Here is a 25960-nt window from a genome sequence, read left to right as displayed (position 1 = left end):
CTTTTGACTAATCAACTAAAAATTTGGTTACATTCAAGAGAAACAAATAAGTGAAATTAGTTTTTTATTCAAAAGCGGGTCGGGTTGAACATTTTCCTGTTTTGGACACAATTATATATATTATTTTTTAAAATGTCAAACAATGTCATTTACTTTAGGTTTTTTATTTTTTGTTTTTGAACGATCACAACAAAGCATAGCTTATTAGGTCAAAAAAGTCCTAATTGTTTTTTTAAAAAATGGGCTAAATTAAGCTCAAAAAATATGTCAAATATCCAAAATAGGCCTAACATATCTAATTTTTTAAAGACCCGGTTACTAGTCCAGATAACCGGCTACCAAACGGGTAACTGGTAACCGGTTACTAGTTTCGGTTTTTAAAATTGACCAATTGTCTACCCCAATTCTAATTAGCGGTTTTAGCCAATAACTGATAATCAAAACTGGATTTACACCCCTAGAAGGAATGACTTATGGCACAATTGATAGGGTTTGGTAACATGTAGCCAAGCAAATATCTTAGAGGAAATTATTTTCTCAAAGTCCAAAATTTGAGCAAAGTTACATGGATATGAAATTGAATTTTGAAAACTAGTTAATTACCCAAAAAAAAAGAGTTATGGGGATTAAACCATACGCTTAAACATCTTTGGAGGAGAAGGTAGGCCATCCTTGGGTACCAAACATCATTGATTTTTTCTTTCTTCCTCTTAAACTCATGCTCGACCCCGCTACTACGATATGTTTCAGAATATCGTGTTAGTAAAAATTAATCATCAAATCAACACTAAAAAAAAAAAAAAAATGTTGAGAGCTTGCTTAGAAGAAGAGAAGGCCGAGCATGAGAAAAAAGAGTCTATCAGATTAGCCAGGAAGCTTGCCTACGAGCCATTCAAGAGTTTCTTTCTATGCTCAAATAAATGAATAATCACACACTTGAAACCTCTAAAAAAGTGCAAGCAAGTCATCCTTGGCTACCAAACAAGACTCTTATTCTCATGTTAGATCTCTCTTCATCTCCAATATTTCATGGCTAGAAGGGATTGATGTTGCAAATACTACGAGTTAGAGAGAGTCTATTTATAGGATATATATGAAAGAATCGAATTGGGACCTCTACATAATTTCACGTGGAGCCTCTAGCCAAATTGCCTGGTCCTTGTCTTTGTTCTGCATTTTATCTTCCATTTGTCAACTGCATCAATTAGCTAACCATAATGGGAACATATTCTGTGCAGAAAAGGAAACTTAAAACCGAAATATGCAATTGCATGTGAGCATGTTTAGAATAGCGTTGAAGAGCTTAAAAAATAGTTTTAGTACATATAAAACTTTGCAAAGTATAAATGAGTCATTTTGATGAATAAAAAATAAAAATAAAAACCTCAAAAAATACTTATTTGACTTTTTTTCTTAAAAAATGCCAAGTCGTACTTTTGATAAAAGTTTAAAAACTCTTTCTAAATATAAAAACTCACTTCTCAACATAGTCGCAAAAAAGTTGTGGTTACCAAGGCTTTTTGGCAGCAATGTGGTGGCCATCAAGGTCGTCCGGCAGCTATGCGGTGGCCGTCGGATCACCACTAGCAACATTTTTTTTAAAAAAAAAAAAAAAAAATTATTATTATGTAGAAATATTTCTCAATTTTTTGGTTTTTTACAAACACCTTTCAAAAAGTTTACATAGTAATTTTTTTATGGACCTACATACCAAACTTTTTTAAATGTGGCCACCAAATCAATTCTCAATTTCTACCTTTCAAAAAAAAAAAATTCAAAATTTCAAAATTGAAAATCCAAAACACTTCTCACAACCTTACCAAACCAATTTATATTTGAGAAAGACTTTTGAGAACCCAAAATAGTTTCCTAATAGAGTAGCTTTGACCTTTTTGTTTTATGCTTTTTGGGATGAACAAGTCCAAGGGGGTGGGGGGTTGGTGGGCAGTGAACTTTTTTGACTGGAATGAAGCAAAAGTGTTAAGAGTGAGTAATTGCAAAGCTTTATAGATGAATCCTTTTACTTGTCTACTCCTTTCCAATCCTTCACTTTGTGGGGCTCATGATTCTCGTGGCAACATCAACCAAATTGATATGAAATATGTCAATGCCTTCCCACTAAACAAAGGCGTTGTTCCAGCTGACTTTTTCTTATAAGCCCACACCAAGCATTCATATGAAAAAGGTTTTTTTTTTTTTTAATCATAATTTTTGAAATAATAACAATTCTTGGCATGGCAGGCATTCTTCTTTACTACCATATCACCATTTATCGCAAAAATATAAGTCGATAGAGAGGTAAATTTAATAATTAGTACTTTAATACTCCTCTTCACGTGTTGACTCAAACTCTCTTTTAATAGGTAATGCTAACACTTGAAATATTTAGTTGAAATGCGTGTGTAAATGATGGAGTTAAGGTTTGAACTCAAGATATTTTGCTCTTATATCATGTTAAATTACTACTTATCGTAAAAGCTTAAGCTGATAGAAAGAGGTAGTCAACATGCTTGGATCGGCTCACTCACACGAACAATTGCCTCTGGCGATTAGGTAGTAAGCAAAGATGAAACATTGTGTCCCTTAATGTTTATGTAGCATACATAGTTAGTTTGACACATACATATGTCGCATTAGCTAGGACTAAGATGATATATTTATTATTATTAAAACCGTGCATAGATAGCTCACAATCCATGTAGCATGTAATTAGTCAAATGCAATACCTTAATTTGGCGCTTGAGACAACAAGCATATGGAGGTCTTAGATTAAGCTGCTTCGATAAAGTCTAGACTAAAATCTATACTGCGTATTGAGCTTAGACATGCACTCTTTTGAAATGAGAACTTCATTGTAGCATATATTTCATAATACATGTTATTGTTCGATCAACATTGGAGGTAGGTGAATTGATCCATGCTTCCTCACCATGTGAGTCCCATAGGCCATAGTTAATGACCTTATTTATGCCCTCTTTGACATTTGACTACATCACGAGGTTGATGTTTTAGTGTATGCTACTTTAGCATGCTCTTTATGTTTATGTATGATGCGGTCTAAAAGTGCATTGGTAGGAAAGCGATTAACATGAGGGCGAATGAAAGACTATTTGGGAACACATCTGTATTGTATTTGTATTCATTGTCGGCGGGTTGTGTAGCTTCTTAGATGTTGCAACATAACTGTAGGTATACCATGTTTCTTCAAAGGTTAAGCATTACTCTTAGTTATTGAACTCGAGAGGGATCAAAGATGTTTAATCTAATATGACCAAATGAGTCGAGGCATAATGAGACACTTACAAAAATATTGTTATGGTGGTCCTGTCAAAATTTGGTGTAGTACTCCCAACATTTTTTTCTCTTACTTTTTTCTCCCTCATAAAAAGCGAAGATAAAAGAATGTTCTGGTAAGATTGAGGGCTTGTTTGGGTTGCCAAACGAGCCTAAGGATCTGTTTGAGATTGCGGTTAAATGCAATTTAAAAAGTGCATTTTTAAAAATTGCATTTTTTAAAATTGTGTTTTTGAAATTGCTACTTTTTAAAATCGCAAGGCGTTTGGTAAACCATGTTAAAAAACATTTTTTTTTATCAAATATTTATTATGCAAAATCTTGATTTTGGTTTAAATTCGCGTTTTTTTCAAATAAGCATTTCCTAGCCTGCTTATAGAAATCGCAAATTTTTTTTTCTTCCTATTTTAAATTAAGTGTGTTTTAAAAATTTAAATCGTAATGCCAAACGTCTTACGTTTTGCGATATTTTTTAAAAATGCATATTATTTTTGCGAAATCACAATCCTAAACGCACCCTAAATAATGCTAAAAAGAAGACTCATGTCTTTTTTGTATGATTGTATCCTCCTAAAATTAATAAATCCATTGGTAGTTTAAAAAGCCAGATCAATTTATCAATTTTAGAAGAATACAAGAAAGACACGAGTCATCATTCTAACATTAATGTTAAGATTACTTTTCTTCCCTAATTTTCTTGACAAGTAAATTTGAGCACAACAATTATATCCTTATCTTTTAGGAACATTTATATTCCTTTTAGGAAAGAAGAGGTGATCTATGGTACCAACCAAAGGCTAGCTATTATATCCTTAGTTAGAAGAGAAATGTCATATATTACTTCTTTTTTTTTTTGAATAATTATTCTATCATTGCGATGTTTATAAAATAATTAATACAATTTACAAAATATAAATTTTTTTAATAATGTTTATTTTATATGAAAAAATAAATTAATCAATAAACTCAAATGCATACGAAAAATTAACAAATCAAATAGTAATCTCTAGATGTGAAGCAAAGATGAATTTCACATAGTATGGCCAAAGTCTTTTACTACGAGGAATTGGATACAGAGGAAGAATCCGAAAATACCCCTGCCGAGTGTCGATCCATTAAAACCCTAATTGAAGATTCTCCCCCAAAAGTGCACTCTGTACCCGGACCACCCGATCCCAAGCTCAATAGCCAAGGGAATAGGAAGGATTGGAGTGGCGGTCTCACACTGATAAACAAAAGAAGAGTAAAAAGACTAGGAGAGATGGAGCAGCAACACGAAGAGCAAGAGCACGAAGTTTACGGAGGAGAGATCCCCGACGAGGGCGAGATGGACGCCGACGTGGAGATGTCTACTAGGGTCGACGAAGAGGATCTTCAAGACCCCAACTCCAAGGTTCCCTCACCCTTCCTTTCAATCAACATCCGTGTGTGTGTGTGTGTGTGCGGACATATGTAATTTGGTTTGTATGGTGCTTTCTTTTTGGATAGGAGTTGGAGGACATGAAGAAGAGGCTTAAGGAAATCGAAGAAGAAGCCGGCGCTCTTCGAGAAATGCAGGCCAAGGTCGAGAAGGAGATGGGCGCTGTTCAAGGTCTCTCTCTCTCTCTGTCTCTCTGTCTCTGTCTCTCTCTCTCTCTCTCTCTCTCTCTATATATATATATATATATGGTGGTGTTGTCTGCTTTATGTTCTGGTTGTTTGTGGCGAAAAAGGTGGGTAAAGTAAAGAAATTGGAATCTCAAGTTTATATTTTGAGGATTTAGCCATACTGTTTGATTTACTAGGTTTATTGGGAGCAGGCATGGGAGAATATCACGTAGACTTTGATTTTTGATTTTTGATTTTTTATTTTAGGATAAATAAGATATGTAAATTGAACCAACAGCTACTATGGCTAGGGTCTTTGATGCAGGAATTCAAAGTTTAGAGGATGTCTTTGTGAAGGAAGGTGGTCAGTTATGTGAAGGGCTTGTGAAAGTGTTTTAAAGGTGTTAGGGTGGGAGAGAGAAGGGGGGGGGGTTGTGATTATGAAAACTAGGTTCAGGATTTTTCTGGGTCTTGTTGGCTGATGACTGAAGGCCGATTTGAAATTAATAGGTCGGTTAAATGGCTTGAAATGACTTTGGCTATGGATTTGGGGTCCAACTAAAACGATTAAAGATTAATTGTGGATGTGTTGAACAGTGCTGTATAAATTAACAGAGGCTGAATTTTGTAGTCTCAGGTGCTAGGATTGCTTGTTTGATGAGCTTGACAAAATGTGGGTTTAAGTGATGGTCAGATGGTTGATCTGGTCCGTTTCATTTTGAAGTGGTAGAAAGCTTCAGGGAACTTGGAAAACACCACTTACACAAGTGAACAAAGAAAAAGTCGTAAGCCTTTGGTAAATTATAAAATCCTAACAAGAGCTGATTCTGACCCTTAGATACAAAATATATTTTCAAAATATGAAAGCTTGTTAATAGTATGATCAAAATAAGAATTATTAAGGTTCAAACAACTACTATGGAGGCCTAACTCTACACCAAAAGGGTTTCCTAATTTGTTTGTGCCTCTTGATAGGCGTAAAGCTGAAAGCCTCAGTGCTGGGCTTTGAAACAGGTTATTTTATCTTGCTATCTAAGAGCTATGTTGTTGCGGATGTCGCTGTTTTAGTGTTTGACGACTTTTAGTAGCTTAGCCCTTTGTAAACTTTGGTAATAATTCTTTTTGTTGTTGTTGTTGGTTTTTTTTTTTTTTTTTTTTTGTGTGTGTGTGTGTGTGTGTGATTCTCTTATAGACCCCGTGTACTTAAGTGTGCCCTTTTAATTAAATTTATCACTTACATGAAAAGGATCGTGCTTTATGGATTCCATTGGGGCTAATTACTTGTTAAAAAAAAAGCATATTTCTAAAGAATCAATGGGGGGAAAGAAGTAAGATCATAATCCTGGTTCTGGGCTAGGAATTTAACAGCAGTATTAATTTTTAATTGATAGTTGGAGACTTTTCATTGTGTCTAGGATGTGCTATAATATATGATCTATAATTGTTGCGTTTTTTTGGACAAGGTTTTAGTTCATTGATAAGAGCAAAAAAAAAAAAAAGGAAGCAACCCTAGTGCCTGAGGTGTACACGAGAAACATAAAAAAAAAAAAAAAAAAACTAAAACACCAATTCTAGTCTCCAAATGCAGTAAATCTTAGTAGTCAATTAGAGAAGCCAAAGCAAAGCAATCAGTTGTGGCCGTCCAATCTAACAGTAATCTTAAGAACTTGATTGCTAGTATTTTAACAGAGACCTTTGAATTGATGTACATCTTTTTTGATTTTCATATAATTATATAGTAGGCGGCCAGATTAAAAATCATTTTGAACCACATATGGCATGTATGTTGTTTGATGCTGAATTTAATTTTTATGGCAAGACTTGACTCTTTAAATAAGAATATTTATAATATTTAGTTAATGAATATGCTCTTTTTGAATATATATGAAGATTCATCTGGCACTTCTGCAACTCTGGCTGAAAAGGAGGAGGTGGATGCTCGATCCATTTATGTTGGTAATGTGAGGTTTTAACAATCCCTTTCTTGCCCCATATCAATTTATTTTCTCTGAAATTATATCATATACAAGTCATAATATCATATATATATTTCTGCATGCTCTTCTCTCCATTTATTGGATATTTATATAGGGTACTTTTTATTCTGGAAAATATCAATTTGAATAGACGATTGGATTTTTCTGTTGGTGTTGCTACCAAGTTGAAAGGAATTTTTGATTGAGAATATAATTAATTATTAATTGATTAAGCATTTATATGAATAGACTAATTTATTTTAGTAAATGATGCTTAATTTTAGGGATAAATGCAAAATTGGTCCTTGTGGTTGGTCTAATTTACAAATCACTCCCCGTGGTTTAAAAAATAATTTATAGGTCTCTAGGGTAGGCCAAAATAACATTTTACTCCCTGAACTCATTTTCCGTTAAATGACTTAACATAAACCATTACATTGCCACATCACACCCAATAAAAATAAGACACGTGTTCATTTTTATTTATGCTTTTAAAAAATGACAAATAAGCTTTTCCACGCCATTTTGAAGCTCCAACACACACTTCACGTCAAATTAAATAAACCTAATCTCTCTATATCCCTTGTGCCACCGTCGTCTTCATCTTCCCCAACGATTCTTGCCGTCATCTTCATCTTCCGATGGGTGTGATCTTTGATTTGTGAGTTACTCTGGGATTTTTGGGTATCTTCGTTTTTGGATTAGTGCATTTTTGGGCTGTCTTTCTATGGAAATTTGGATTTGTTTTTTTGGCATTGAAGCATCTTCAAAGATTGTTTCCAGGCATCGGAAACAATCTATTCCTCTCTCTTTGTGTCATTTTCTTTTTGGGAAGATGAAGACGACGGTAAGAATTGTAGGGGAAGATGAAGACAACGGTGGCTAGGGGTGGGCAGATTAACCGGTTGCCGATTACCGGCCGTGTACCGGTTTCGACCGAACCGATATTAACCGTAACCGATATACTGATATCCTTATTGGTTAAATTTTTTATACCGGTATGCTTATCGGTTCGGTTAGAAATTTCATATCGGTTAACCGTTTAACTCGATATAAACCGTTAAGTAGGGATGTCAAAACGACGTAGTTTTGGAATTATATATAGACCTATGTAACCTTATCTTAATTTGGGTTTGGGTAGGTTTGATTTTTTTTTTAGTGATGGCATTGGATGAGATTTCTTTACCTTTGGTGAAAGCATTTTTCATTAATTAGTTTTGTTAGTCTAATTAGCATTCATTATGTTAATTAGTCCATTTGCTTTGTACATTTTATAATATAAAAAAAAAGTTGTGGTGGATCAATATAAAAAAACTTCAATTTTTAGCCCAAAAAACAAATAATTAGGTCCCAACAAAAAGTATTTAGGCTCTCAAAAGTAAAAAAAACTCATTTTTGGCCCAACAAAATAAATCAATATAAAGCCCACGGTTAAACGGTTCGGTTGAACCGTTTAACCGTGTATTGTTATAACCGATAATTTCGGTTAAAATTCTTATTGGTTCGGTATCGGTTAATAAACCGTTTAACCGAAAATTATCGATTAATAACCGATAAGAGCCAAAACCGGACCGTTTTGACTGATACCCAGGCCTAACGGTGGCACAGGGAATATAGAGGGATAAGGTTTTATTTAATTTGACGTGGAGTGTGTGTTGGAGCCTCAAAATGACGTGAAAAAACTTATGTCATTTTTTACAAGCATAAATAAAAAAGAACACGTGTCTTATTTTTATTGGGTGTGATGTGGCAATGTAACGGTTTCCGTTAAGTCATTTAACGAAAAATGAATTCATGGAGTTAAATGTTATTTTGGCCTACCCTAGGGACCTGTAAATTATTTTTTAAACCACAGGGAGTGATTTGTAAATTAGGCCAACCACAATGACCAATTTTGCATTTATTCCTTAATTTTATCAATTGATATTTCTATTAGAAATTTTATATCCAATTTAGCTTTTATGTTGTGTGTAAAGGTATGGGCCTTTACTTGGGTAATAGTTTAGTGTGATTTGGATGAAGTTGAATAATCTAGTTGAGCAAACACATTTTTGCTGGTTCTTCCAGTAACAACGTCTTCTCAGTTCTCGCTTTTTGGTGTTTCATGATGGGATTTTCGAGCTGGTTCTACGTTGAAGCGAAATTTTTCGAGCTATTGGTGGAAGGGGGGCGTTCAATTTTTAAGTGTTGTCGAAAGGAGTGGAGGGGTCTCCCATGTAGTTTTCTTGGTAAGGTTAGTGTGGCGTGGCTGGTGGCCACGGTGGAGGCACTGGTTAAATCCTCGTGGGTGGGTAGTGTTTCATTTTTGATAGGTGTTCTAACATTCATATCCAATATTTGGTGTTGGCATAATACGTGGGTGGTGGTTGGAGAGGCTTCATTTCCATTCTGAAGGGTCTAGAGGGAGGGGTTGGAGAAGTTATGCCATTGAGTTGCAAAAGGTGGTAGCTTTCTTAGAGTTGTCTTAATGCTATGGGAGCAAGTTGTGCATTTTGAAAGCCTCTTGGTGGCTTCTAGACGATCAATTTGGGTGGAGGTTTATTCGTGCTAGTGAGTAAGGCCCCAATGAAGGTTGTTGGAAGGATGTCGTAGGTAAAGGTTTTGGTAGGGAAAGGCTCATTTGGGCTCAAGTTCCTGTAAGCCCAGTGTTCCTCGGGAATTGAAGGCATTTGCTTTTTTTTTTTTTTTTTTTTTGATAAGTAAAGATGAATAAATCAAAAGAGCAGAGGGCCGCAACCCTAGTACACATGGAGTATACAAGAGAGCGACTAAGAAGAAGAGAACATAAATAGAAAATCAGGGAAGTTGATCACTAAGGGCGCTAGCCAGCCAGCAGTCCAAGTGAAAATGGTGTACAAGAAGAAGTGGATAAGGTCCTCAATGTTCTTAGACGAGTCCTTGAAACATCTAGCATTTCTCTCATTCCAGATGCACCACATGAGGCAAAGAGGAACCATCTTCCACACAACAGCATTATGAGATTTGCCACCCGCCCACCAAGTAGCATGCAACTCCTTGATGCTACCAGGCATAACCCAACACAAGCCGAACCGAGTGAAGATGGCATTCCACAAGACACGTGCAACCCCACAATGAAGAAAGAGATGATCAACTGACTCTCCATCCGATTCACACATGCAACAACGGTTTATCATAACAATACCTCTCTTCCGAACATTATCCAAGGTTAGAGTCTTTCCAAGCGCGACTGTCAAGGCAAAAAAAGCCACTCTCGAAAGAACCTTAGTGCGCCAAATACTTTTCTAAGGGAAAGGGATGAGATCTTTAGAGGCAAGGATCCTGTAAAAAGATCTTACCTCGAATTTCCTTTACATGAAGAGATCCACCACATCCTATCCTCCCCTTCCCCACGCATCGTATGCGAGTACAAGAGCGTGTAAAAAGAGGCCAAGACCTCCACTTCCCAATCATGAACCCTACGAATGAAGGTAACATTCCACTGTACAGAACCATTTAGACACTCCCTGTTATCCGCAATAGATGCATCTTATTGGTGGCGATATTGAAAAGTCCAGGAAAAGCATCATTGAGAGACATGTCACTGCACCAGATATCTTTCCAAAACCTGATATTGGACCCAAGACCAGGGTCAAATCTAATGTGGCATTGGAACAACCTCCACCCCCTGCAAATGTGCTTCCATAACCCCACCCCATGCGATCCACTAGGTTTCCTAGAACACCAACCACCCTAAACCGCACCATACTTTGCCACTAGGATCTTTTTCCACCAAGCCTCTTTCTCATGAGCAAATCTCCACAATCATTTTCCCAACAAAGCTTGATTCATCAAACGCAAATTCCAGATTCCTAAACCTCCCTCAAAAATCGAAGAACAGACCTTGTTCCAGCTGACCAGATGGAACTTGAACTCTTCATTAATCTCACCTCATAAGAAATCACGTTGAATCTTCTCAATACGTTTCGCCACGGATGCAGGGATAGGAAACATAGACAAAAAATAAGTGGGAAGATTGGATAAGGTGCTCTTTATGAGAGTAATCCTCCCCCCCTTTGACAAATACAAACGTTTCCATGGGGCCAGCCTTCTAGCATATTTCTCCAACATGTCCTCCCAAATGGCCTTGACCTTGAACGGGGCCCCCAACGGGAGACCCAAGTACTTCAAAGGCATAGAAGCTGTTCCACATCCCAGAATGCCAGCTAGCATGCCCGCATTATCCATATTACCAACAAGGACCAAGACAGATTTAGCCAGATTCACCTTTAATCTAGAAACAACTTCGAAGCAAACAAGTAAGGCGCCAGTATTTCTTACCTGATTAGGATCTGCCCCACAAAAAACCAAAGTGTCATTAGCAAAGAGAAGGTGAGAGAAAATAACCCGATCCGACTCTCTAACTCCCACGGAGAAACCAGAGATGAGTCCCCGGTTTATCGAGGCATTGATCATCCTACTAAATGCCTCCATGACCATTACAAACAAGAAGGGAGAGAGAGGGTCTCCTTGCCTCACTCTACGCGAGCTATCAAAGAAACCAGAAGAAGATCCATTGATCAAAACCGAGAATTGCACTGACAAGATGCAATGTTCAATCCAGGAACACCATTTCTTTCCAAAACTGCACATTCTCAGTAAGTAGAGTAGAAACTTCCAATTCATATGATCATAGGCCTTTTCCATATCGAATTTGCATAGCAAGCCGGGTTCCCCTGATCTGATTCGACTATCCAAACATTCATTGGCGATGAGAACTGAGTCCAAGATTTGCCTACCTTTAACAAAAGCATTCTGGGGTTTAGAGATGACCCTATTTATCACTCTCTTCATTCTATTAGTTAAGACGTTGGCAATAATCTTATATGTCCTTCCCACAGGGCTAATCGGACGAAAATCCTTTATATCAGAAGCTCCATGAGTCTTTGGAGTGCCCTTTCGAGTGAGGGCTCAAGAGTGCTTAAATCAAGCTTATATTTGGCAGCTCAACTTGGTAGTGCGCGTGCTAAGGGGCTAGACTTGATTCAGTTTGAGGTCTCTCTTGGTGTTTAAGCCAACGCCGATCAAGGCCCAACTCCACTCTCAAGTGGAAAGTTAGAATGGGCGAGGTGGGTTCTCTTTCAAGTTCGGTCGAGGGAGCGTGTATGGGTGTCTCTTTTGTTCATCTTGTTGTTTATGCATGAGCCTTGCCATCATCTACCGCAATCGCTGTCGATCATCCTAGCGGAGACAAGGAGAGTCAATATTTCTTGAGGGGGTAGTCTTTGAGTCCTCGACTGGTGGTTCATCGTCAAGGGTGGTACCCTCAATCTCCCACATGTTGACACTGCCGTTTGTCAGAGCTCATGCTTTTACCTCAAATTGTTCTGGTGGCGACTCAAGTGTCGGGTTTGTAGGTTTTGAGTTTGTAGTATGATGGGCCTTTGGATTTGAGCACACCTTCGAGATTTTCCTCTGTTGACAATGTGACTCGTTTCTTTTTTGGGCAGTACAGATGCAACGGGCCTTCCAACAGTTTTGGAGTGGTCATTAGATTTTAGAGATGGGAGGAGAGTTGTGGTTCTAGGTTTAAATCCTGGGTTCTTTTGTCCTCCTTTTGGGAAGATTGTGGGAGAAAGCATGGGAAAGGAGCAAGAGCTCATTGGGATTTCCCTTTTGGCAGGCAGTGATGCGGGGTTAATCCTGGCCATCTGCAGTGGGGTCAATGTGCCTTCTTCGGATTTGGTTCTTTATCCTAGGGAAGAGCATAGGGACAGCGAGCCATTAAATGTTCATCCCCTTGTTGTAATTGAAGACCTAGGTTTGCCTGTTTCAGAGGCTTCAGATCTGGTGGTTCAGAAAATAAGAAGTTTTCAGCATGTTGTGAGGTTGTCTTGTGAGGGGTTTGAGGATGAGTTGATGGGGCAGCTCACTGCTTCTCACTGCCATTAGAGCGAGTAGAGATCATAATGGGCCGGCTTCTCCCAATAGTCCTCCTCCCAAGTCAGTGAACAGAAGGCACTAAGAATTAAATAGGTTAGCTTGTTATGCTAATTATGATCCTAAGAGAGGTTAGCCTAGCAAAGGAAAAGGCAAGGAAGGGGGTCCAGCGTGCTCTTTGTGAAGCTTAAAGATTTTGACATGGAATGTGAGAGGGTTAAATGAGAGCGATAAAAGCTTGAGAATCAAGAACCTTTTTAGAGGATGGAAGGCCAATATTGTTTGTTTACAGGAAGCCAAATGGGAATTGGTATCTAGGGCTGTTGTGTGCAGTTTATGGGGCTGTCTTCATGTGAATTAGTGTTTTTGGGTACGATAGGGGCTTTTGGTGGCATCATTTCCATGTGGAATAGGAGGGTGGTGGAAAAAATTGAGTGTGTGGTGGCATATTATGTGGCTTGCTCCTCTAGAAATGATGATGACAACTTTGCGTGGGCTTTGGTATCTAGGGCTGTTGTGTGCAGTTTATGGGTATGTCTTCATGTGAATTGGTGTTATTGGTTATGATAGGGGCTTCTAGAGGAATCATGGTAATGTGGGATACGAGGGTGGTGGAAAAAATTGAGTAGTGTGGGGGCAATTATGTGGCTTGCTCCTTTAGAAATGTCAATGACAACTTTGCGTGGGCTTTTGCTGGTGTATATGGTCCTAATGCTGATAGTGACCAAAGAGTACTTTGGGATGAATTGGTTGGGTTGATTAGTTGATGGAATGTTCCATGGTGTATTGAGGGTGATTCAATATCATCCACTTCCCAAGCGAGGGATCTAATGAATCCCACTCGTCTATGGTGGAGTTCTCCGAGTTCATCTTTGAACAAGCCTTATAAATATTCCTCTTGTAGCAGTAATTTCATGTGGTCTAACCGTGATCCTTTGTTGTGGTCCAGAATTGATAGGTTTCTTCTCTAATTTGACTTGGACGCCTAGTTTCCCTATGCTTCTTTGAGGGGGCTTCCTAGAGTTCTATTGGATCACTTTCCGTTATTGCTTGATTGTGGTGATATTGTTAGGAACTTAAGGTATTTCATGTTTGAGAATGTGGCTAAAATTCGAGAGATTCATGGATAAGATGAAACAATGGTGGTCATCCTATAGTTTCAAGGCTCCCCTAGTTTTGTTTTGGCTAGCAAAATGAAAGCCTTGAAGCTTGACTTGAAAAAATGGAATTAGGAGGTATTTGGCAATGTCCAGAAGTAGAAAAAGGCTCTTTTGGATGAAATCCAAGATCTTGACGCTATTGCTGAAGAAAGATCTTTATTTGATAAGGAAAAGGTTAGAAGGGATGAGATCTTGTGACATGGAGAGGATTATTCTTGTGGAAGAAGTGATTTGGAGATAGAAATCGAGTGCCCTTTGGCTGAGGGAAGGAGACAAGAATACAAAGTTTTTCCATTGAGTGGCTAATTTGAATAGAAGGAACAACTCCATTGTTTCCTTAGTGGTTGATGGCTTTGTTTCATCAGATTGGGCAAAGTGAGCATATTTTGCAGTTTTACACTTTGCTTTATTCAGAACTAATTAGTTGGCTGCCTAAACTGGAAGGTCTTACTTTTAATGTTGTTGGAAAGAGACTCTGAGGAGAGCGAGGTGTTTAGGTGGTGAAAGCTCTTGACGGCAATAAATCCCTGATGGTTTTTCTTTGGCCTTTCTTCAATATTGTTGGGAGGTTCTTAAAGAAGGTAACCATCCAATGAAAAAGGAATTGAAGGCCTTTAACTGTCATTGTTCTCGCTCTGTTCATAACTATTTACCATAGCCTTTAATTTGATTTAATCCTAACTGTTCATAATAAAAACAAACCAGAAAAACTCAAAAATCCTGAACAATGACACAACTCTCAAGGAAAGGTCTGTTAATCAACAGTTCAAGGGTTTATGGGAATTTTATGTTACTAATTTTAGTTATTACTACATGCATAGAATGCTCTTCTGGCATAACGCATGCCTTTTTGTCTTCCCATAGTTATCAGTAGTGGTTTAGACCCTCTCAAGTGAAACTTTGGGTAACCTGCATTTGTATATTTGAAAGAAACCAAATGTCAGGGCTTGGTCACATCTACATGGATACTTTATCTGGTGCATGTTAAATTTGTTTAGGGTTGGTTTGGACCAATAAATGATTTAGAAAGTGAGCCAGTATTCTTTCTGAATTTTATGATACTTCATGTGTGATACTCTTGGACAATTATGAGACTTGGGGAACATTAATTATGATGCCATATTATCAATTTCAGGTTGACTATGCATGTACTCCTGAAGAAGTCCAGCAGCACTTTCAATCTTGTGGAACAGTAAACAGAGTGACGATTTTGACCGACAAGTTTGGACAACCAAAAGGATTTGCTTATGTTGAATTTGTCGAAGTTGATGCTGTTCAGAATGCTCTCCTGTTAAATGAATCCGAATTGCATGGTCGTCAATTGAAGGTCTTTATTATTATTATTATTATTATTATTATTTTGCTGTTAGTTACTTTGTGAATTTACTTGCTTACTTTTATTGGCGGGTTTGGGTTTTCTATAGGTCTCTGCTAAGCGAACAAACATTCCTGGAATGAAACAATATCGAGGAAGGCGACCTAACCCATATTTAGGTTTTCCATCCCGAAGGCCCTTCATGCCTGTCTATCCTTCATATGGTTATGGGTGAGCGCTAGAATTTTACTCAGATTGATTGCTAGAAATGAAAGAAAATAAATATACCTGGATTTTCTCTGAAATCAAATGGAGTCTCTGCTAACTTTGCTTTCTTTTAGCTTGTATTGGGATTGTGTCTTAAAATTTTAGATACCTTATTGGTTACATATGATTCATTGCTAAGATATCTTTGACACAGTTTTATCGGTCTGTGCCTTCTTTTTTAGTGTTTCAGTCTCCATTTTTCCACTATTTAGTATGTTTATCCCAAGAATCTAGGTCCTCTTTCTTTTCTTTACAGATGGAATCTTGTTGTTGTGAAAACTTTGTCAAGCCACTGCAAATTGCAATCTCTCTCTCTCTCTCTCTCTCTCTCTCTATATATATATATATATGTATGTGTGTGTGTGTGTGTTTAATATATGTTTCATATTGCTCAATCTGATTATTGATTGATTTGTCCAATGTGCAGGAGGGTTCCAAGGTTCAGACGACCCATGCGGTACAGGCCATATTAATGCCGAATCCATTACTTTACTGGGTTCCGCGAATTGAGAAAACCATTATCTTATGTTGTATAACGGTTTACATGGTTAATGTGATTTTTCCCCCAAAATTTCATCTTGTAGTGTTATGTTTGTCATTTCATGCCTTTACCTGCTATGGAAGGGATAAAAGGGCAAATATTTATTGTAGTGAAAAATTATCTTTAGGCCTCCATAAGTTGCTCCTACGCTAGATTTGTAATTTTCCATTCTGTTTGGATGAGCTCAGATATTTGAGAATTAAAAGTAACCACCTATTTGCTTCGACTTTCAAGCTCTAATTGTGAATTATGGAAAATTAATCTTGCCTTACTTATTATGGTATATTCATCCGTTGGAGGAGTTATCATGGTATAGAATATGGTATCAGATTGATATTTCATATATTCACTACAAATTCAATTTTTTATTTTTTAAATTTAATACAATTAAGAGTCGAAATGTAATGTCGTTGGGAAAAGTAAAAGCATTAAGAAACAAAAAAGTATATCGTCCCCAAAGGATAGCTCAATTGATTGTGGACCATGCTTAAATTAGTTCGAATCCTTCATTCCTGCATGAACAATTGAAAACTAATGTCTTAAAATTGCTATTAGGCTTCTAGTCACAACAAATTCCTCATTGACTTATCTGGCCATGTCTACCCAATAGAAACATATTATCTTATTGCTGCTGTAATCAGCCGCATAATTGCCCTTGTTGCAATAAACACGACTATTAGGGCGGGGCACAAGCATTAGAGGACTAGTTTGATCAAATTTTAGTTAAAATTTCACTTTTTCTATTTTAACTAAACATTTTTCAAAAATACAATACATTTCACTCTCTAAAGTATTTTTACTCTATTAAAGTAATCATATAACACTCACTGTTCATGTTTTGTCTGTCGACACTACAATGCCGACAGCACTATTTTAGATTGAAGACTTTTATTGTTCCAGATTGGCACTGAACGTGCTTTCTACTGTTTACTTTTGACTGCGAACTACAGAGTACTGCTGAACCTACTTTTTACTATTTGGTTCATAATTGTATTTTGTTTTTATTGATTGTAATTTGCCTATATAACGGGCTCCCCCTCCTCATTGTAAGGCAGAGGCATTTTATATATATATTATTTTCTCCTCCTGATCTCTCTTCCTCTCTCAAATCAGATACCAACGGTTTATTTTGTGACATAAAATTTAAAGTAATTTTTTTGTATTTTAAAGAGTGTTTTGTGTTTTGAGCTGTTTACTAATGTTTTGGACTTGATAACAGATAACAAAAGACAGAAAACAAAATCGCTAACAAACATAACTCAAAATTTAGACCTAGTCCCTTGACTTTTGATTACGTATAGAAGTTCTTCAAAAATAGAATCTTTAATTTGGATTGCAAAGAACAAGCACCATGGTTGAGAAGGAAGAGCTTCCCTTTAGCATAATCTCATGCCTTCTTTTGTCCCATCCTCAGCTTCTTCTTCTTTTAGGTTCAATCTTTGGAAGCCTATTGGAACGAGGCATTCCCTTCATCAGGTTCTCTTTAGATTTCTCTACGGGTTTTGCCATAGACTAGCCAAAAAATTTCTTTATATCTATTTTGTTTTTATCTTGCAATAAACAATATATATATATATATATATATATATATATATATATTCAGGACATACCCTTATGGGCCGAGTCTGGGCCTGACCCTTCTCGGCCCTATTCCCGTACTTAGGTCAAGCTTTTAAGAAACAAGCTCCTCTCTCTCTCTCTCCCGATTTGTCCTTTCCTGCAATTCCAGCAATGCTTGCGATCTCTTCCTCTCACATTTTTTCGTTATAAACTGTTTGTGTAAATAAATTTGTTTATTGAAATTGTTTTGTATTGGAGGAGGTTTCAATGGCCTCTATTAAAGAAGATGGAGATGATTCACTCAGTTCTTCATCCTCGTAAGCATCTAATTCTTTGTTTCTTTCACTATGTTGTTTAAATTTTTTCTTTTAAGGTTCACCCCCACCCATTATAACTCTATTTATAATCCCTCTGTTTGGTTGCTGGGAAAGTCGAGGAAAAGAAAGAAAAAAGGGAAAGTGTCAGTCTTTTTTTTTTTTTTTTTGAAGAAAGAAGAAAAAGGGCAAGTAAGGAAATGTTCAGCTGAATCAAGTCTTGATAGTTTTGTTGGTTTTAGCGTAGTGGGCCGTTTTGCGTTCTCAGGTAGATAATAAAAATCTGACACTCAAAATTGTGCTGGCCTTTTCTTTTGGTTTTCTATTTCTAAGTTTTATCAGCAAGCAAAAATAAAGCCCTATGAGGGAATTCGGACAGTTGTTAGTTTTTGTGTTAATCAAGTAATTGGTTTTATCTTTGTCTTAATGACTGCTAATTTGCAATAGTTCATGGCTCTTTTCCTTTGCTGAACGACTTTTTCTTTCTTTTCTTTTCTTTTTTTGTTTTTTGTTTTTTACAGGCCAATGAGCGTATATAAAGATCCGGATGATGGAAGGCAGCGGTTTTTGCTTGAATTGGAATTTATCCAATGCTTAGCCAATCCCACCTACATCCACTGTATGTTTCAAGAATTGTGAAAAACTTTCTCTTTGCCTTTTGTGTTGAGTGCCTTACGCAATATCTGCGTCTACAGCGTTTCCTGTATAGAACTTTGGAAGTGCCAGGGAAAAAGAATTTGGAGTCTTACAGTTAGGGTGTTATTTGGGTGAACCAGAATCATAATCGATACAAGACTTCTGTTTCCTTCTTGTCAATTAAATGAAGCATTTGTGATGATGAAAGCAACTAGGTTGGGAAAGCCTTCTATATCATTATTTGGGTATCTCATTAGATGTTTGAAGAAAAATCAAATTGAAAAGAGAACTACTGACTGGGAAATTGTTGGTAGATTCTTAGGTTCATACAGTTAAGTGATTTTCATAAATTCATCCAGGATGCTTCAATTTAGTGGTACAGTACATATCGACAACTCTTAAGAATTAGATTTGGTTTTGTTTGTGAGAATGATTTATAAGGGGAAAACATTGGAAATTTCACCGACTCATTCCTGCCCCTTGTTAATTTGCAAAATCTTGAATGGGGGTGATTGCTCAAGCTCTGATTGGTCGGACTTGACTTACCTCAAGCCTAGGTGATTGTGCACTGGGTGCCTAAGCATTTATTTTATGGAAAATATATTAGCATATGGGGAGTTCTTTAGCACTCATGTTGTATATGCTGGGAATTCAAATGGGTTTTTTAATAGGATGCCTAAAACATCTTTTCTTCTTTTCTCTGTTTTTTTCTCAGTTGATGATATCATGATATGAATTGAACCGCAAGCGGCAAGCCCCAACAACGGCCCTTTTAGATTTCACCCGTAAACAATTTTCTTTTGTTCTTTTTTTTGCAATATTTTTCTGAATAAATAGGTTGGGTAATATTTTGAGTGTGTCCTAGAGGTTGCAAGTGGTATTGTCATGGAAAAGATTGGGTTATTGGAAGAGAAGTCATGTGTTTTGTACACGTCACTTAGAAGTTATGGCAGCTTCCTCGAATTAGTCAATATTGTGAAATACAAACTAAAAGTCGCAAATTCTCTTTTTCTTGGCTGCAAAGAGTATTTTCACACACAAGAACCTGCTAGGTAGTGTTAACACACCATATTTTCAACAGTTAAGATATATTTGTCTTTATGTTCTTCATTAAATTTCTTTGAAGTGTCTAGAGATGCAAGGTATTAAGGATGGTGTCACCTATTGGTGTGTTTGTGTGTGTTTTCTCCCTAATGATTAATTATCTATAATGCAGATTTGGCCCAGAATCGCTATTTTGAAGATGAAGCTTTCATTGGCTACCTTCAATACCTTCAATACTGGCAACAGCCAGAGTATGTAAAATTTATAATGTAAGCTAATCTCCCTATCATTCTACCCTAAAACTTTTGGCTTTGCCTTATATTGGTGGGGTGGGGGAATTTGGTTTAGCTTTTCTTAACGATTGAGTGGTCTACCAAATTTTATAATTTATTTTGTTGATCTACATATCAATTCCTGACATAATGCAGGTATCCTCATTGCTTATATTTTCTTGAACTTCTCCAAAATGCTAGCTTCCGCAGTGCAATGGCACATCCTGGCAACAAGGTTAAGATCGTTTATCTTTACATTTCTCTTCTCGAGGGAAATCATTTAATTTTTCCTTTGAAATTTCCTTGATGCTTCAGATATATATATATCTGAGATCGGTAACATAATCCTCTCAAAAGTTGAATGTTGTCTTCATTTCTTTCTAGATCTCTTGAGAAAGTATTTCAAGGTTCCCTTGGGGTTTGAACCTTCCAGTTAACATTTCCACTTCATAATGCTGCAATTCTGCTGCAAAGTTTGATTTTAATTGGAGTCTACTGATAAAGAGTCATTAATGGATTGAATTCTTTTTAGTAATATTTTCATCTGTTTGTATTATTAGAGCATGTTAGTAATATCCTATAATTTCTAGTTTTCATAAAATGATGCAAGACTGTCCAAAAAAGAAAAAGACATGGTCTATACTGTTATTATTTCATAGACCATAGTTATAATTAAACCATCTGTGTCAGCATATCCCCGAGAAAAGGATGGTAAAGATGTATCAAATCATTTATCATTACTATGTTCTCTTTCAATCAAGTGTTCTGTTAAGAGTGACTTGATAGATGTTTCAAATGTCTGCGTGTTGCATTTTAAACCTACATAGATCTAACCAATTAATTTGCATTTTATTTGGATAGTTTTTGGGTGGGTGTGGGGGCATAATTCGACTGTTTAGTAGTTTGCTGAACAAGAGGTAAAATAAAATATCTTAATGGTCCATGAAAGAGAGACTTTTGTGTTTATCCCTTTTCCTTTTTCAGTAACACATAACTCTTTTTGACATAACCTTTTGGATAGATTCAAAATCAGTTGAAATTTCTTGAAACTTCTCAGGAATTGGCGCATCGGCAACAATTCTACTTCTGGAAGAATTATCGGAACAATCGGTTGAAACATATTTTACCAAGACCCCTTCCTGAACCCGTTGCTGCACCCCCTGTGTCTGCTCCTCCTCAGCTGCCTGTACAACCTGTGCCACATGTTCCATCTACAATAGCTGTTACAGCACCTCCTGCTCCAGTCCTTTCTCCTATGCAGTATGCTATTCCCCATGGATCTGCTCTTGGGAAAAATGATATCCGGAGTAGTGGGGTTGATCGAAGAAAAAGAAAGTACGTCACTTCAATTTTAGTCCAGTATGGCAGTTGATAACGTTATATATTCATTATATTTTTCAGTTCAAATGCACATATTCTGATAAGTTAATTGATCATTACAGGAAAGAAGGATAACTTGCACTCTGTTGTATGATGAAAGAAAGAGAAGGGGGAAACTACCAGCTGAGATAGTTATCAACGTTTCCTTCTCCTCCTACTTCATGAAACTGAAGAGAAAATTGATGTAAAAATCTCTATTAAAAAATGTTCAAACTATGATAAGCCCCTTTGTAGTAACAGATATAGCATTTTGATGATTCTTAATCGGCTCGTTTACTAGATCATTCTAATGCTTCTTGAATGATGATCTGCATGGAAGTTTTTCTGCTCCAAGCACATTCTTTGTGTCACAGAATTACACTGCCCAAACTCCTTTAGGAGTTCTGCAACCAAGTTCTGGGTACAACCACAATTTAGTAGTCCATCTTTGAGATTCAACACCTCCATACATACAATCTCGAGCACTCTAGGGAACTTCCAGTGGTCAGATGGCAGTTTAATTTTCATATAGGGGAAATCTATTTTAAAGTACCCACCTTTCTCATTGTAATTTCCAACCTACCACAATTTCATCCAGATTTACTGTAGTAAGCTAATCTATGTTTGAGGATATATTGCTTTCTGGGCATTTTGTCTTGTTAATAGTTTCTTAGGTTATATATATATATATATATATATATATATATATATAAGCTTGAGCATAACTTGTGGTAGTTAATCTTAGAGTTAATAACACCAAAAAATTGACCATATCTACAACCAGGTAATGCGGCTGAGAGCTTAAAATATTGGGAGGTTTCTTGAATGAATTTAAGTGTAGAAAGCTGCGAGGCTGGTGGGAGGTTACTCATCATCAAAAGGTTAAAGATGGTTAGGGGAATCTCGAAGTTGTAGCACTTGGCACTTGCACTTTTATTTTACTGTATACGAGTCTATTTCTTTTTAAAGACAATTTAAATTCTAATTCGTTTAATTGCTTGAGAAAGAAGGTCCCTTAATAACTCTTTCTGTTCCAAAGTAAGGGATGATTTTGTTTAACCTGACTCATTTAACTAAACAGATTAGACTCTAATCTTAATCCGTTAATTCCGTGTTGAGTTTGCGGGTTATGTAAAAAATTGTTAGTTTTAATGTTGCGTGTCAAGCTCGGATTGTGTTGATACATAAATAAGATTATATAAGTTAACCTTATCAAATCCATTTAATTAAACACGTAAGACATATCAATCTTAATTAATCCGCTAATTTTATATTAAATTTATATAAAAATCACGTATGGTGCAAAAAAAAAATTATGCGCCCTAATTTATATTTCTATCTAAATGGCTGGATAAACTGGCATTGCCACTTGCCTCATTGTCATCATGACCTTGTGGATCCTTATCAACTACGTAATACTAACATATATATATAAGTTAACGCTTCCAGCATGTCTTCAACACTTCCTTTACGTCGTTTTGCCTTATTCTTGTTTAGAAACGAGGATCCTCTTAAAATAGATTATACCTTTTATTAATTAATTTGTTATCATTTCATTTAAATACAATTGTTTCTCTAATAATTATTATTATTTTTTTATTTTACATAAAATGGTTCCTTTTGAAAAGGTGTAGTGGTGCAAGACACGTGAAGCTAATTAGTTGTTAATTATTGCACAAGCTTGTCTAGATTAGAGTCTCACTAATCTAAAACAAGGAAGAGTAAGGGATCTTACCACTACTATGGTCCATGCATGCATCAAGATCAGGAGTCGCACTCAAGAGAAAGTGAGTAAAAATGCAACTTTTCTTGATATGATCATTAAACAATTTTAATTTCTACTCCTAACTCGAAGACTCCTAACAAATGTAAATAACTTTTCCTAGTTGGACTCTTCAACCGTGATCCATCTACGTCGATTCTGGCCACTTGTTTGACAATAGAGAGCTGTTATCCATCATTCTCTTACCTATAAATTGTACGAAGATGTATAGGAGATTAATTGGCAAATGAATAATTTATATCATTTTTCTTGATGTTAACATAACTATGGCCCCAACAAGTTATTTGCTTGATATAACTCATTCAAATAAGGGTTTAATAATTGTAATTTCGTTGTCTTAAGCCACGTACAATCGGATATAGGATGGTTTGTAACGCTGTGTGTTCGAGATGCCCTAGTTTGTTAAGATTATTCCCTCCATTATATTCACTCCGACAAAGAAAGTTTTGAAAACAAGGGAAGGATGATGGTCAAAGCGGATTAAGGTTACATGTGATTTTCCTTCCATTTGGCGGCATGTGATTGGCTTGTGGTCTATGAAAAATTATTTGTCACCGCTCAAGTTCCGTACATAGTTGGGAGAATATTACATAATTATGATATTTGGTAGTTTTATTAATTATTATTGCAAAGGTTTCGGTAAGACTTAAGAGTAAACCTTTCTTTTGTGATTAAATTGAGTCAATTTAAGTTGGCTACGAAGCTGGATAGGTTTCAATATCTGGTGAGGTATTTATTATAAAAATTATAATGATGCTCCTTTTTACAAATAACTCTATTTATCCACGTGAATATGAGTCTATATATATATATAATTCAAAGCTACGTAAGGGATGAATATATATCATCATTCAAAACTAATTTAGACTTTTTTTTTTTTCCTTAAAAAATTGATTTAGATCATAGAATGAGATAATTTGATCAAGTAGTAATGCTATATGAGAAATATTTTCCCAATTTTTTCTTTATTTCCTAAATTATATGTCACTACTCTATGAGTTGATAACGTATTTTAAAAAATAATAAATATTATAAAATTGTGACACATCATTTAGAAAAAAAAAAAAAAAAAAAAATTTAAGAAGTGTATCACTTCTCATGGTATGTATTACACCAATATCTTTACCGTTATTATACTGTGCTGACGTGACAATGACTATTATTCCATCCGCCGTTGTAAAAAAAATTACAAAAATAAAATATCTCTACTTAATAAAATATTTATGTAACATATAACATTAAAAAGAAGTAAATGAAAGAAGTGTCACCTTTAATTTGAGCATGCAAAGCTAAATTTAGGGGAGAAGAATCCTCTCTATTTCATTTGAAATGGAGAGGAACCGGTTTATTACTTTTAAGGGGCAAAATTATCCAAAATAAGGTAAAATTAAAATTTTGCCGCTCAATTTTTAACTAGCCGGTTTCTCTTATAGTTTATTTATTTATTTTTAATATGTCTACATCAATAAATGAAGATGAGAGATTTAAACTAGTAACATTCGCTTCATTTAAATATGGGGATCTTTCTAGTTTATTTGAATTAAAAAAATCTAATTTTTTATATTTGAGAGGCATTTTAGTTCTTTCACTTTTTTAGGGACAAAAATACCCCCCTTAATATCCTAATTCGAATTTAGAAGGACAGATTTGGTAGGTGGGCGGCCAATAAAGTTAGGAAGGAGGTAGGCGACGATTCAGTTCAACGAAGAGCCAGGATAAGATCGTAAGGCCTGACGTGGCGAGGCGCCACCATGCCACCTGTTTCTTATTTGCGTTTTTTTTTTTTAACAAAAAATTATTACTTTTTATTAGTCAGAGTTAAGTTGGCAGACTCATCTCTTAGTCCACGTCATCAAGCGCGGCAACCCGAGTACGCGATTGGCTCGTAGACAGCGCGCCGCGTCACCGCCAAGCCACGTGGGAAAACTAACAAATTAATTTAATCCAATAATCCAGTTGTTCCTGAGCGGTCCAGATCTTCCCACTACGTCTGTCCCATCGAATCAATGCCGTGTCCACAACGGATGGTCGTACTTTGACTCGCACTGTTAACCACGTTCTGTTGTGTTGAGCCCCGAGAATGGAATAAAAAAATCAGGCTTCCGCATATGTTCCGCAGCTTTGTGGTTGAAAATTGCTACCTTTTGTTTTTTTTCTTGTCAGTCAATTTATAAAAAGTTCATTCAATAATAACAGCATGAATAATACTTCATATTTTTAATTTGATAATAAATAATGCTTTCTTTATATTTATTAGTTGATTTAATGTGTTTTAAGTATTATTATTTTTTTTAAAAAAAAAAAGTTTGTCATTTAAAACATGTGTGAATAACAACATTAGTCTTGACAAATCTCATTGGCAACGTACTCCAATGTGTTTCTTAAGACATCCATGATATCTATCACATGATTCATGTATTTTCTAGATTGATTGAAACTGAATTCTATCAATTTCAAAGACAAATGGAAGGGATTCTAATTCATTCTATAGAATGTCCTCTAAAATTGGATAAAACTCAAAGGCATCCATTTCAATTGTGACCATTTTGTAATGCACAATCTTAGTTCTAATTGTATTGGATCGGGATCCCGGCAATGTTAATGGGTCCCGATCCAATTGTATATATTAGTAGCACCATTTAGCTTTAAGATAGGGTTAAAAAATTGCTTGTAAATATGTCAAATTTATAAATATATTCATAGCATACAATCTAACATGGGCAATATAATAAATGCTTTGGCTTTCGAGTTGAGAGGGAAATAATTTGGATGTGAGTATTTTGCTCATACATGAAAAATGGCTTCCTGTGCTCTCAGAAGGAGTTTGCGTTAATAGATATGTTCTATAATTTGAAAATCGGCTTGGGATAGCGGATGTTTGGCGTCATAGATTGATTTTTCATTGTAAGATCTGTTATGTTTTCGATTTTTTGACGTGTAATTTTTTAGCTTCG

The 25960-nt window shown here is 36.0% G+C and overlaps 2 protein-coding genes across 2 annotated transcripts; both read left to right on the top strand.

Moving 5' to 3' along the window:
• Positions 1 to 4375: 4375 nt before the first annotated feature.
• Positions 4376 to 16271, top strand: LOC132190555 (polyadenylate-binding protein 2-like). Its single transcript, XM_059605581.1, has 6 exons — positions 4376 to 4687; positions 4783 to 4885; positions 6772 to 6842; positions 15051 to 15242; positions 15340 to 15461; positions 15925 to 16271. The coding sequence occupies exons 1-6, from the start codon at positions 4556 to 4558 to the stop codon at positions 15968 to 15970; spliced, it is 666 nt and encodes a 221-aa protein (XP_059461564.1). The 5' UTR covers positions 4376 to 4555; the 3' UTR covers positions 15971 to 16271.
• A 1476-nt stretch (positions 16272 to 17747) lies between these two features.
• On the top strand, positions 17748 to 21577 carry LOC132189643 (mediator of RNA polymerase II transcription subunit 31). The gene is made up of 6 exons (XM_059604392.1): positions 17748 to 17915; positions 18434 to 18531; positions 19765 to 19861; positions 20021 to 20099; positions 20922 to 21199; positions 21307 to 21577. The coding sequence occupies exons 1-6, from the start codon at positions 17866 to 17868 to the stop codon at positions 21317 to 21319; spliced, it is 615 nt and encodes a 204-aa protein (XP_059460375.1). The 5' UTR covers positions 17748 to 17865; the 3' UTR covers positions 21320 to 21577.
• The last annotated feature ends 4383 nt before the right edge of the window (positions 21578 to 25960 follow it).

Source organism: Corylus avellana, chromosome ca8 (genome assembly GCF_901000735.1).
Source record: "Corylus avellana chromosome ca8, CavTom2PMs-1.0".
Classification (NCBI taxonomy): domain Eukaryota; kingdom Viridiplantae; phylum Streptophyta; class Magnoliopsida; order Fagales; family Betulaceae; genus Corylus; species Corylus avellana.
The sequence above is the reverse complement of the archived record's forward strand: the minus strand, read 5'-3'. Positions and strand labels throughout refer to the sequence as shown.

Bases quoted from the DNA above. Each gene is read 5' to 3' on its own strand.
- LOC132189643 (XM_059604392.1), top strand. From the start codon at position 17,866: ATGGCCTCTATTAAAGAAGATGGAGATGATTCACTCAGTTCTTCATCC. The intron at 17,916-18,433 runs GTAAGCATCTAA...TGTTTTTTACAG, and splicing joins TCACTCAGTTCTTCATCCTC to GCCAATGAGCGTATATAAAG. The intron at 18,532-19,764 runs GTATGTTTCAAG...TCTATAATGCAG, and splicing joins CAATCCCACCTACATCCACT to ATTTGGCCCAGAATCGCTAT.
- LOC132190555 (XM_059605581.1), top strand. From the start codon at position 4,556: ATGGAGCAGCAACACGAAGAGCAAGAGCACGAAGTTTACGGAGGAGAG. The intron at 6,843-15,050 runs GTGAGGTTTTAA...TATCAATTTCAG, and splicing joins GATCCATTTATGTTGGTAAT to GTTGACTATGCATGTACTCC. The intron at 15,462-15,924 runs GTGAGCGCTAGA...TCCAATGTGCAG, and splicing joins TATCCTTCATATGGTTATGG to GAGGGTTCCAAGGTTCAGAC.